Genomic DNA, 14,328 nt, shown 5'->3' with positions numbered 1-14,328 from the left:
GTCTCATTATTGATCTCACATCAGTTTGGTTGCATTCAGATGTATATCACAAAGATACATATATACACAACTTTGCAATAGATTATAAAGGTGCCATAGGAACTTTCCAATAAATTAGCATATCAGACAAGCATTGTAGGAGGACAGTCGTGTTAATCAAGGGTAATAAACGAAATATCTGTTTTGAAGGAAACAATCCTTCTTGATCTCTTATACTCACCTGCATTTTTGGATCTTCCGTTCCGTTGTTCACCATCTATTTCCGGGGACTTTTTGGCCATCTTATGAAGAATAGATGCCCTTTCTTTGAACTTTCCTACAAAATATACACATCTTTGTTAAAGCATAAGTTATTTCTCAGCTAATGCCTCACTTTTTATTCGTAGCATGTCAACTTTGGCTTCTGTTAACTTGGTCTGCTCCCTAATCCAAGCTTTTCCCAACAGAAAGAAAAAGGTTATTTCATTACAAAATATGAAATAGACTTGGACTTTCCTATTATTTCAAATGAGATGGGTAGTTCAAACATAATTGTAGGGAATAAGCACTGAAGAATAGCTACCAATCTTAGCAAGAGAAGACAAGAGAAAGATATTGTTTTGGTTCTCTTTTTTGTTTACATGTCTGGGTTACAGATTACTTATTTTATTTCCTTCCTGATAAATCAAAGTCCCTGATTTTCATATTAATTTAGAAAAATTAATAGTTTATTACATGAGAAGCAATAAAGCACTGAATAGGAGATGATAAGCATCTACCTGAAAGCTTAGATACAGCCTCATTATAAAATAACAATATTTAAGAAATGGAATAGTCACCAATACAATTGTTTTACCCCAGCTAGGACACTGGCACATATAATCCTTTCAGAAGAATTGCTATTATGATAGAATTAAAGTTTCAGAGTTATTATTACACTGTTTTTCACAGAACAATATATTCAGTTTACCTACACAATTTGAAAATAGCATTTTAAAAATGTTATGTAACAAGATACACAATATTTCACAGGGTGCACAAATATTACCCTTCAAGAAAAGAAAATCAAGCTATTTAAATTGTTGTTTTAAAGAAAAATTCTGAAAAGAGAAACAGGTAGTCTGGTCACACCTTTCATTTACATATAAATGGAAAAGTCGAACCTAAAATAATAGCATCACATTCTCAAATAACAAACATTTGCATTTGAATAGAAAATCAGTAGCGAAGAATGCAGAAAGCAAAAGTGTAAATTTTGTCTCCTGAAACTTAAACAATCTCATTATGTGGTTAGTTGTATAATGGTGCAATACTGCAGCTCCTGACCCTGCCATGATTAGAGGATAGTTACTGAGTGATAGTGGCAGACTGTCATCACGTTTATACTTTCCAAAGATGATATGATATGACATGACATGTAATTCCGTGTTAACCTTTCAGACAAAGTAGAGGTCTAGGAAATCTGGGAAAATACAAAAATCATATGGAGTTTATCTGAGATTAATATGTTTGTCCCTTGAAGAATATGTCAGAAACTCACATATCTTTGCCTCCTTCATCTGGTTCAGCCATTGTTTGATCAAATAGCTATCAGCCCAGCTAACATTAGAATACCAGAAATAACAAGCAATATTTTGTTAGGTAAGTGAAATGTTGATAGAAATACACTCTTAGATTTGTCAAATATAAGTGTTCTCTTTAAAAATGGAGGGGAAAAAAAGAAGAGTTACCTTATGGGCAGCCAATATATTGTATAAATAAATAAATAAAAGATCAGCCTACAATTTTTTTCAGTTATTCGTAGACTCAGTTTAAGTACAGCACTTGATTTTTTTCTTTAAAATACTTCACATAAAATAATTGTGATCATTTTGATAGATTATATATTGCCAAGGAGAAATAAATTCTAAAAAAAAAAAGCTGGGACATTTGAAGCAAACTGTAAATGATGACAAAAATGGCAACATACAAATGGTGTCATCATCATCATCATGCAAATACGACTGATGCCACACAGTATATGCAAGCTTGTGTGATGAAATTGGAATGTGTGTTTTGCCATTTGCACCCTGTTGCCCCTCCAGAAAAGCAACAATTAAATACAAGTATTTCAGAAATGATGTGGTCCTTACTGTCTCAAAGAAGCAACTGTTCTGTAGCTTTGCCATTCCCATTTCCTGATTTAAAACTACACAGCACCAAAGTACATTTCATTATATGAGACAAGGAATACTTTTTCAGGTAAATGACCATAGGTTCATTTAAAAAATTGTAGTCTACATTGCATTCATCATCAAACATTTCTTAAAACACACACTTATCTGGTTAATAGAGGGAAGATTTACATGATTTGAAAAGAAATCAAACAAGGTCAAGAATGATAGGGACAGTAAAGGGAAATTGGAAGGTAGGGAAAAGATTAAGTAATTTTCTTTCTCTTTCACTCTCCTGCTTGGATTCTTCTATATATATATCTGTGTCTTCGTTGTAGTTCCTTGAAATTATAAGAAAAACATATCCAGGTGAAACGCTGATCTTAATTGGAGTAGACAGGAGATCAGCAACACTCATCTCTCTTCCGTACCTTTTACATATCAGAGAAATATAATATTGTTTTTCAAGTACACTGAAAAGGTCACAGACTCCTGGATAAGCAGGGATGCTACATAAACACCATCGAAGCTCAATGGCCCTTCAACAAAGTAATATAGCAGAATTAAAAATGGAGTCACCTAATTTTAAAAGCTGCTTTTCCCCTCCTGCTGCCTATGGAGTTGAAGGCTGTACTTAGGAAAACAGACTAAGTACTAATCCAAATATGTACCTGATGTTCCTCAGTTACTCTCTATTTCACATGATATCACAAAACTACTGTCCTAAAATACAGATGCGTTAAGGCAATAACATACAGGACTCAGATGTTGTCTTTTCATTCAATGAAGACTTTCTGAATAACAAAAGACAGTTCAGCATTTAATAATTGTGCAGTTTAAAAAAATATAAAGATGAAATAAAGGAAAAATACTTTCTTGAACTTCAAGTTGAGCTTGATTTTCGGTGCAGAAAGAATTGAGAGTATTTCAGGTATACCTTTTATCACTTAGTCACATGCACTGTTAAGTGGATGTTCACTTGTTTAAATACAGTAACACAGTTCTACAGTAAGATTGGCTTCCAGAATTCAAGACTTGAACGTATTTCTATTTTAGTGACATGATTGCAAGGCTTAGCATTAGTGATATTCAGTGTTTTTCATTTTCCAAAATCTTTGTGAGGACCTTTATACGCCAATTCTTCTTAGGTCCAAATCTTATGCATCTACTACAGAAAATGCAAATCAGCCTGTTCACGCATTCATATGCTCTCCTAAATAGATGAAATTTAACAACATTTTCTAATATGTAGAAGGTATCTAATTAATTTATAGGAAAGTTTGCAAAAACACTAATATTTACAAATAATATATTTGTGGAATTAAAAAGATCAATTTCTAACTTTTTAATATAAAAAACAATAAGCATGATGAACAATTTTCCTAAATGTTAATAAATGTAAATACATTTATTTGAAGAATGCAGGTTTTAAAATATGTACATTGCTTATTCTATTGAACATTTATCAATATTATATAAGTGCTCTTAATAATATTATGTTGATCGTATACGCTGCATTAAAATAAAATTAAAAATGCAAGTTAGTAAATAGTATTAAGGGTTAAAAATGTTAAAATGGTAACACATCACATTATGACACTGATGTCATGCAGAGAGGAACTGAAAGAAAAAAATAACCATGATAAGTTTTTTTATTAAAAAAAAGAATAAAAAGGCTGACACAAAAAATCTAAAATATTTCTTACCTTCTTCAGTCATTGTGTCATAATATTTTAGCTTTCCATATGATCCAAGCTCTATAACATTATAGTAAAAGACAACAGAGATAAGGAACTCTCAGACATTCAAAGTAATTGACATGCTGTCATACATTCTTAATCAATTCCATAGCAGTAACTTTTCTATAGAGTAGATTTCAAGTAGTTGAAATCCCAAATTTATTGTTTTTCAAGAATTTTTTTTTAAATAATTAAATATTATTTTATAATAAACATGTGTAAAGTGCTTTAAACATACAAGCAGAATAAACTTTCTTCTTCAGTCCTATAGTCTGCAATTTGTATTTTCTTAATATAGCATTAAGTATAATGAAAAAAGTGTTAGATTTTGTCTCTCTAAGGTGGTCCCATCTCTTCAGTATAATTTAGATGTAAATGTAGATGAGTGAAATGGTGTATTACTTAAAAGTTTCTGGACCAAAAATCTGTCTTTTCAGAGACATGAGAAGCCACAGAAATAGCATTCATGTTACTGAATTAATATATAAACATATTCTAGGATTGTTAAACATATTCTAGGATTGTATATTTCTATAATTGACACTACTGTAGTTGAGGTACACAAGATCTTCAACTGTGCACTTATGAAACTTGTATTCACTAGAATATCACTTAAGAAATGAAAATGTAAACAATTCTCTACTTTTTGTAATCAGAAGAACCTTTTTTAACCAAACTGTATGAATTTTTTTTGATAAGGGTGAACAATTAGCTTTAATGACTTTAAAACTATAATGATTTATGACAGAATGATTGAAGATCAATTAAGACATTAAATGACAAGAAAAAAGGAATAAACAGAATAAGACAAATAAGATAGGAAAGGATATACTGTACATAAAGTACATTTAATTAATATAATATGATTACATCACATACTACATTTCATTACACAACAGAATTCTTATAAAAACTGGCTAAATAGCTGTACAATAATCAAATATGTTGCTATATCATAATTCAGATGTTCATAAAGAAAAGGATTCTGTTCCTAAGCAAAGGTAGGATCATACTATTTAACTTCCCTCAGCCTCACCTACTTCCTGTTTTGCTAATACTTGTAAGATCTAAGAGAACAGTGGCATCAGAAGAATCAAGTAAATGACCTCTTCCCAAAATTCACTTCCCCAAAATGAACTGTCAGCTCAGTTACAAAAGAAAGAAATGTTGATTAGGGCACTAAGAAACAGGAACAGACTCCTATTGTTTGTTCCCCTCACCAGACCTCATAGAGAAGGCACGCTCTGGCTCTCTTCTATTAAACAATGTCAGCTTGTTGGACCCCATAGTGGTGCCTTCTCAATGCCAGTGCCTGCCCTATGGAACAGCGTTCCCTCACGAGATTGGGATGGCCGTAAATCTGTTAGGCTTTTTAAGACAGGCCTGTTTTCCTCAAGCACTGGAATCAAGTGGAAAGATGAGCTCTCCTGTTGTAGAAATGTTTTTTTCCCCTCTGTGAACAATGTTATTGCTTATCCTTGGATCTTGGGGGACTATATGTTGTGGGTTTCTGTGCTTATCATCCTTGTAAGACATACAGAGTTACTAGTGTGTGATTTGTGGCTGTATAAAACATATTTATAAAAAGTTAAATGCGTACAAATAAAGCAAGGCCTCTGGAAGATAAGACCTAGAAAATAATAACACATCAATAGTAACTTAATTCAAGAACACAGCCTTTCCCCAACTCAATGGGCTATTGTCTATCTATATACTACCACCCACATTATCCTTATCGTGCATCATCATGCATGTACAATTCAATTAAGATTAAATATTGAGTAAATTGTTCCACTGAATTGATCAGGGTATATTGTAATTTTCAGAAGTCTATATAACAGGTTTGTAGCCCTGCTGCTCTTTAGATTGGCCTCTGATGTCTTCAGTACCCTAATAAATAACTTGTGCTTCAATAAAAGACTGTATCTGATCCCCAATATTAAAAAATTATATGGAGAAATGTTCTTTTCTAATCATTTGTGATTTTCTGCAATAATAATTTGGTATCAAATTTACTTATTCATTCTCACTCTCGATAATTCTATTTACTTCTGTATCCTTTGTTTAATTTAAAAAGACTATAGTAACTATAGGCAGCATATAATAATAATAATAATAATAATAATAAAGTTGGAAGGGAGATTTTAAAGAAAGCTTGATTTCTGGGGCATTGCTTGCCTAGGTTATATATTCATAAAGTGCATACAACTGAATGCTAGTCTTATAATTCAGCAGTTATTCCATTTGATCCATGAATTATTAAACTACTGTATATTCAGTGCTTGTAACTATTTCTCAGTTGTAAATATACTCATTTCTGAATATATTTCTGATGGCTGCGCAGCTGAAGGAAATATACATTCCTTTTTTTCCTAACTAGCTTCTGATTCAAATTTAGTAATGAAATGGTCATGGAAACTTAATGATGTTTGTGACAGGGGAGATATAAGGGAAATATATTTCTGGTTATCTTGCTGAACCTGTCAGTAATTTTTGGTACCATCACTCATGACAACCTGTTGAACTCAGTCTGTGAGTTAGGGACACAGTGAACCAACATATTTTTATGCCCACATGCACAATTATCTTTGCTGAAGTAGCCATGGGATCCTCAAAGATTTTGACTGAAGTGCTCTCTCTCTCTATTGATAAAATCCATTTCTAGGATGGTAATTTAGATTTCAGTGCATGCACTGCTATCTTGGCGAGCACAGTTCTGGATGTAGAGCATTTAGAACTTTCTTTACTATTAGTTCCAGTGATCTGAAATTTTGATACTTTCTGTAAAGCATTTTGGTTTGATTGCAATTGTCTTGGGCAATTCTCAGGCTAAAACTGGCAACCACTGATAATTATGGCATTTTCCCTGATAGCCAGTGTCGCTGTCTTATGTATTTATGTGATTGTACTATTCATTTTGCACTCCATTTGGACCAAAAGTCCATACGCCTTTGACTGGAGACAAGGGATGAAACAGGATTGTTGATCCTGGCTATAGCTGCCTCTTTTGTGTGTTCCGGAAACAGAAGTTAAAACTTATCAAACCTTTTGATTATATTAGCAAAATCATTATCATCATCATCATCCAAAAAATCCGTGAAGAAGCAATATCATATCTGGCTTTGTCACAGCAAGAAGAATGCTGCCAATCCCCAATCCTTCAAGTAATATTAGTAATTGCCAACTGGTATCTAAATTTAAACCTCTTGTCAATTCCAAAATTACTGTATTGTATAAATCCAAGCTGAGCACTTTCTGGACCATCTGTACTTGTGAGATGTGTAATTTTACTCATCAGACAACTGTCCTAAATCTGTCCTTCTGAAAATCTTTCTGCTCTCTTGCTACACTGTCTCCTGGCTCACGGTGGCTATGAAGGACTTCTTCTTTAGGTGTTCGGTATTGAGAATTCCTGTAGGAAATCCTTTCCTCTTATCTCTTTCTACATACTGTATTTTATTCCTTGGGTCTTTTTCACCCCCTGCACTAGAGCCTTTAGATAAGACATGTCAAACACAAGGCCCGGGGGCTGGATGCGGCCCGCGAAGTGGTTTCATGTGGCCCGCGAAGTCATCCTGGAAACAGTGAGGGAACGGCCCCCACTGCCTTGGCCCTGGCCCAGAGACCCTCCTTCTGCCAGAGACCCTCAGATCTGTCCCACTCCTGCCCAGGCCCCCATAGGCACCCTTGATGCGAACGATGTAGAGCTGGCCATGCCCACCCAGTAGGCCGTACACACTCTAGCCATGCCCACCCAGTAGGCCACGCCCACCCTGGCCATACCCACCCGGCCCCTTGAGGGCAACCGCAATGCTGATGCGGCCCTCAATGAAATTGAGTGACACCCCTGCTTTAGATGGGCAGGAGGAATAAGAGGTGTCAGGCAATTTGTTCTGATCTGCTTTTGACCGCTTAATAACTAACTGAAAAATGAACAGTTTCATTCGTGCTTCTGCTTGCCTGATGACAAGGGAATATAGATGAACTTACTAAAGGGGTAGATTGGCTCCACTGGAAAACTGTCCCTTCCTATCCTAAGCTAAAAGATGCCCCACATTTGAGCAGAACGACCTTTCTTCTTCATTTTCTATATCACTTGAAGTGGCACATTTTCTTCTCTCACTAAAATGACTGAATCATTTAACGTACCAAGTAAAATCCTATCCTAACTTCCTAACAACTAATCTTCTTGTGAACTAGAAGCTAGCCAAAAGAGGTGCCCTTAAATTAGTGCATGAGTGCAAATTAATAAATAGGTTTGAATTGATTCAAATTTTTATTAGAATCTATGACATGACTCGAAAGTATTATGTTGGGATATAATATTACTTATTATAATGCAACAACACATTTGTTTGTCACATCAACAAAGAATTCAAAACAGAGATGGGACCCTGCAAAATACGTCACAATATCTCTTCTCATTTCTTGCTTAGCTGAAATGACAGCAATCTGAGATAAAGGTACAACTAATTCTAGAATGACAGCTTGGTTTAAATGCTTATCCAAGATATTTTTAGAAAGGTGGTAAATGAGGAAAATATCAAATCTAGGTTGGCTAAAAACAAATGTCTGTGAAACAAAATGTTGCCATTGTTAAAAGAACTACTATAAAGTGAGCATTTATGGGAAGGTAAAAGCTACTTGGAAAGACCAAAATAGATATAATGAATCAAAGTATATAAAATACAATAACTGAAATCCAAGGTGATTCTAAAAAGAAACAAAAAAGATTATATGCTCCAAAACGTAGAGTCGTATCTAATATTTAAGGGAAAGGTTGTTAGATAACTAGCATTATTTGGTAAACATTTTATTCTATTAATAGTAGGGACACAAGTAGAATTTCAAAACAGAATTCAGATTAACAAACAAAAAAGAATGGAGAATTAAGTATTAAAGCAATATGAACATAACCCATCAGTACTGCTAATGAGTCTAAGGATGTAAAACCCATTCTATTAATTTAAGACTAAAATCATTATGCTATCTTGAAATAATCTATATATTTCATTTAAAATTCTGACACCACAGGTATATATCCACCTCTCAGACTATGCAAGAACAGTTACTGCGTTGGATTCAAATCTGCTAGCTGCCCTGTGAACAGAAAATGTGAGAATTCTAGAGGCAGTTCATTAGAAATGTGGTTAGGATGCATCTTTCATGGCTACTGTGTGAAGGAAGAAATTGGTAAAAAAAAAGTCATATCACTCTATCAAACATCATGAGAACTCCATCAAACACTGTCCTTGGTTCCTCCCAATGTAGTTAAATTCAATGTAAACACAATGGGGCAAGCAGGTTTTGTTTTACGTATCTTGATAAATATTTGTAATGCACAAATAAAACTCATTCAACTTTTTTTGCTCAGTAGAATATTGCTACATATACAGATTTCAGACATAAATGTAGGAGATGACCAAGCAGACCTCAAAGGTGGGGTCAAATGCATCATCAGTTTGGAATCCTTATACAGCCACAAGAGACCTAAGTCCAGCCTCCTGTGAATTCCTTTGACTCTTATCTAGCGCCAATTTACCTTGATTGTTAGTAGATCAAATTCTTGTGTATAAGTAGCAAGGAATAAACTCTTAGTGCTTTGAATTCAACTCCTATTTTCTGCTTACCTGTGCCCAACAATAAAGTTTCACTGAAATTATTTTATAATATACTGTACTTGGTAATTAACAAATTGTAATTTATACTTCTTTCTGATATGCTCCATTGCAGTTTATGAACCATTAAAAGAGCAACTTCATAGTTTGTTTGTTTTTTAAGTCTCAAGATGTTGAATATATCTTTCCTTAAAGTACGGGTGTTTCACTAAATATCATTCCACATCCACGGCACCCAGTATTAGTTCTTCCTACACTGAAAACTAATTAACATTTACAATTTCCAAAGGTAGATGAAATGAAAGAGGAGAGGAAACAGTCTAATCAGAAAAATAAAAATGATTCATATGGATTATTATGAAATCTAAAACAAGATTTACTTTCATAGAATTACTTAGTTTAGAATATAATAGAATGCACAAAGAATGAGGTATTGATCAACATATAATTTATTAATATGTTATAGGATAAAATAATAAAAAAATGACAATACACTGCTATGCAAATGAAAATGTGCGCTAATATTGTGTAAAAACAATGAATTTAATCCAAACCACAATTAACGCAGTGGCCACAGAATAATCTCCCATGAGGATAAATGAGCACTGATTTACTTCCTCTTTTTTTCTCTATTTAATCAAAGAATTAGAACTCTGCTGCTGACATGACTTGGCAAAACAAGGCTGTCAGACAAAATGAGAGTCTGTTCTGCTTTTATCCTCATTCAAACAAGATCCTTATTTTTTCTATCATAATGGGAGATGACTTTATTATTTCCACTTTAAATAAATGGGAATTTGAAATCTTTATGGATTACTCTGAAACGCTGGAAAACCAACCTTAAATCCCAACTTATTTCTTGCATACTCCTGTTTTAATTGGTATACTGCACTTATCTTTTTGGTTTTTATCTGGAAACAATGCTTGAGGAAAACCCAGGATAAAATGCTCAAAATCAGGCAAGATCAACTTTGTGGATTGTTGAGTCAAAAGGGATTGTATTAGGCCCTACATAAAATATATAATATAGTTAATATATAAAGTATATGTATAAATAGGATTAAAAGTTTACAGTCTTGTGGGGCTGCATTATTAGTTGTCCAGGTCCACATGCAGCCCATAAGCTGCAGTTTGGAGACGCCTGCTCTAAAAGATGAAAATAAATGAATGAAAGATAGGGCAGTAACTTTTCAAAAGGTATTTTAAAGAATCACTTTACTTTTGGGAAGTAGATTTAAATTAGTGACTCTGTAACTGATTTTTCATAAGGTTCAGCTGGAACTTTAAAGGCAATATCTGGGGCTTACGGTTAGAGAAAGCACTTCTTTTTGCAGAGGAAAGTTATTTTTCCCACTCTTGCTCTCCCTCCTAATGGTTTTATCAATTTTTTAATCTTTTGTTAATGGCAAAATAAACAGTGAATGAAGTAGCAGTGGAATACTAATTTTTTTTAACGGATGCAAGCTATCAATTAGAAATTGATGCACAATATTTTTGTCTCCCATTCTCGAGGAGTGTTTATCACTGTTATTATTAGATCAATTAACTACTGTGTATTTATGCACCCTATAAGAGGTGGGTTTTTTTGGAAGTATAATAATAATAATAAGTATAATGAGCATCCTTGATACTATAAGGACCATATGTAACAAACTGCTAGATGGACCTGGGTGGTATTTTATTTAATGTAACTTCTACATAGGCAGAAGTAAGATTGGAAGATTGTCCTAGCCATAATTTGGAAAGCTCCTCTCAGGATATGGCATTTTTATTTCATGGGAATTATATCACTTACTTCTTCAAACTGATAGCACAGCCCTACTAAGCTCTCTTGGTGCATGGAATTTACCCAGAGACTATGCTTAGAGTATACACAAGGATTATGCTCAGTATGGCCAACATGAGGGCATATACTGGTCCAGTTTGTTATTTTTTTAATATAAACAATGATGTGCTTCAGTGATTAGATGGCCTAGCAGGGGTAGGTAACCTTGGCTCTTTTATGACTCGTGGATGTTAACTCCATGCTGGCTCAGGAATTCTGGGAGTTGACTTCCATGAGTCATAAAAGAGCCAAGGTTGCCTACCCCTGGCCTAGACATTGATATTTGAACATAGATCTTTTTAACATTTATATTTTATTGGGTTCTACTAATCTAGTTGAAATGTTAATTTATATTGCTATGACATGTATGACATGCCATATGCTAAATAAATAAATAATGTTTTCTTCAAGATTGCCCATTAAAATAGCACACATTCTGATCTTTGTGTGTGGTTTACCATAGATACAGCAGAGCAGATGCACTAGTACAGTGATGGCAAACCTTTTAGAGACCGAGTGTCCAAAGTGCAACCCAAAACCCACTTATTTATTGCCAGGTGCCGGGTGGGCATGGCCCACTAAGCGTGGCTGTGGTGGTCATGGCAGATTGGGTGGGTGTGGCCAAGGTAGGTGTGGTCACCTCAATGTCACCCCACAGGGATGCCTGTGGGGGGGGGTGGGGAGGGTTGGGGGAGATCCAGGGGGTCTCTGGCAGGTGGGGCGGTAGGCAGGAGGCTCCTCCTGAGGAGTGAGGTGAGGCAAGGCAGGAGTGCCTTTGCCATGGGGCAAGGCAAGGGCCGGGGCGGCTGCTGCCTGACACCATCGGCCCCCGCACACAGAGACCAGCGACCGCATGGGGGCCAGCAGTGTCTGTCAACAGCCACAGCCTGCTGGCCCACTGACTGGCGCATTCTGGAGCTCCGCAGCCCACCACCAGCAGTTTAAAGAAGCCACTTCTGAGCTGGATGGTCGGTCGACAGCTGAGGAGGCGATGCAGTGGGTTGTGCCTGGGAAAAGGAGAGCATGTGAGGCCAGGAGGGACGGGATAGGGGGGAGGGAAATCAGCTGTGCTGGGATGCATCCGGCCACGTGGGACTTCGGCGAGTTAGCAGACAGCTGGTTGAAAAGGGACAGTTGCCATCTCCGGGGCATGGCGCATGTGCCCACAGAAAGGGCTCTGAGTGCCGCCTCTGGCATGTGTGCCATAGGTTCGCCACCACTGCACTAGTATGATTCAAAAAGGAAAAAAAAAAGAATATACCAGTGAGAATGATAAACCTTGTTGATTTTTTAAAGATGATAAATACAATCCAACCATTCCTGTTTCCACTTTAAATTTTTTAAAAGCTGAAGTTCAGATTCAAGAGAGACTAATATTAGCATGGTGAAAGCCAATGTACATCCTACTTCATTTTAGAACAATGAAATATAATAATTATAAAGTACACTCCAACCATTCTTAAAAATATCTGCAAACTGATAACTGTAGAAGAATGGAAAATTAGCACCTTTTCATTTTGAATTAAGGTGAATGAAACTGAAGGATCTCCATTCGAGAGTCTTAAAACTGGAATATTCAGGCCTTGCAAATACAAGCATACTTTCAGAAAACATTTAAATGCTGAAAATAAAAAACATAATAGAACAAACACTTATATGCAAATATAAGCACCAAACTATGGCCATCTTATTTATTAATTTAATTTAAGGTAAGATAGAGTGGGTAGGGAAATAATCTCAGTAAGGTTTCTATCTTAAAGCAAGCATTTAGAAATATTCAATCATAATAGAATTTTACATGTACACAACCTTTACTGAGATAATCAGACATATTTAAGAGCCGTGCCCACAGACAATAGTAGAGAAATGTGCTCAGGAAGATAGTTTTAGTAAACATTAACTTCGGAGTGAGTGAACAACATAAAAATCAATAATAATAATAGTAATAATAATAATAATGATAAAGTGATACCTTCAGCCAGTGGATCAAGTGTGTGGATCATAAGTTGGAAAATGCTGTTCCTCATTAGACTATTGTGCAGAGATGCAGAACTTCCACCCCTTTGGAGGCATGGTTTAGGCTAAAGGAAGGAGACAGAAAAGATTTCTGAGCATAAAATAGGGGAAAAATTGCTACAAAATAGGTATATATTAAACAACAGAAAGAGACAGACATTAGTTTTCAACTTACTCTGCAGTAGAATGTGTATCTATAGCTCATTTGCAACCTTAATTAGAATGGGATTGCCTTTTCATGAAGTCAGTTAAATATTCAAAGAGGTAATGAACAAAAACATCATTACACTAAAATGACTTCATCTTGTGTAATGAATGTTGTGAGGAATGATAGCTAAAGGCTGTGATGTACCTCGTCACTGGTATAATAGCACCTGAGATAGTATAATATGCAATAGCTGTCTATATCATAATTATATTTCTATAATTATGTCTCCTTTGAACTATGGTGCTGGAGAAGACTCCTGTGAGTCCCTTGTACTGCAAGGAGATCAACCTAGAGGAGATCAACCCTGACTGCTCTTTAGAAGGCCAGATCCTGAAGCTAAAGCTCAAATACTTTGGCCACCTAATGAGAAGGAGGGATTCACTGGAGAAGAGCCTAATGCTGGGAAAGATTGAGGGCAAGAGAAGAAGGGGACGACAGAGAATGAGGTGGCTGGATGGAGTCACTGAAGCAGAAGGTGTGAGCTTAAATGGACTTCAGCAGATGGTAGAGGACAGGAAGGCCTGGAGGAATGTTGTCCATGGGGTCGCGATGGGTGGGACACAACTTCGCAGCTAACAACAACAACAACAACAATTATGTCTCTAGGAATAAAAATCCATTTTGTGATTCTATTTTTATTTTTCCATTCACTCATTCAAACCATTTTTCAGAGACTGCTTGGGCAAGTCCCTACAGTTTTCTTTCCTATAGTTTTTCAGAAGTGGTCCGCCGCGGCCTCCTTCTCACCTGCCCCCAGCTTTCATCCCACACAGACTCCAAATCTGAAGAT

At 35.6% G+C, this 14,328-nt stretch overlaps 1 protein-coding gene across 1 annotated transcript in view; it reads right to left on the bottom strand.

Annotated features, from left to right (window-relative positions):
• SLC24A2 (solute carrier family 24 member 2) overlaps window positions 1–14,328 on the bottom strand; it is a gene marked incomplete at both ends in the record, with an annotated part of 61,098 nt that overhangs the window by 20,810 nt on the left and 25,960 nt on the right. The window contains 3 exons of the mRNA XM_083352028.1: window positions 221–316; window positions 3,839–3,889; window positions 13,287–13,395. Of these exons, the coding sequence (XP_083208154.1) occupies window positions 221–316; window positions 3,839–3,889; window positions 13,287–13,395 (256 nt within the window). The remainder of the gene's footprint in view (window positions 1–220; window positions 317–3,838; window positions 3,890–13,286; window positions 13,396–14,328) is intronic.

The sequence above is a fragment of the Vipera ursinii genome, assembly GCF_947247035.1.
Source record: "Vipera ursinii genome assembly, chromosome: 2".
Lineage (NCBI taxonomy): Eukaryota > Metazoa > Chordata > Lepidosauria > Squamata > Viperidae > Vipera > Vipera ursinii.
The sequence above is the reverse complement of the archived record's forward strand: the minus strand, read 5'-3'. Positions and strand labels throughout refer to the sequence as shown.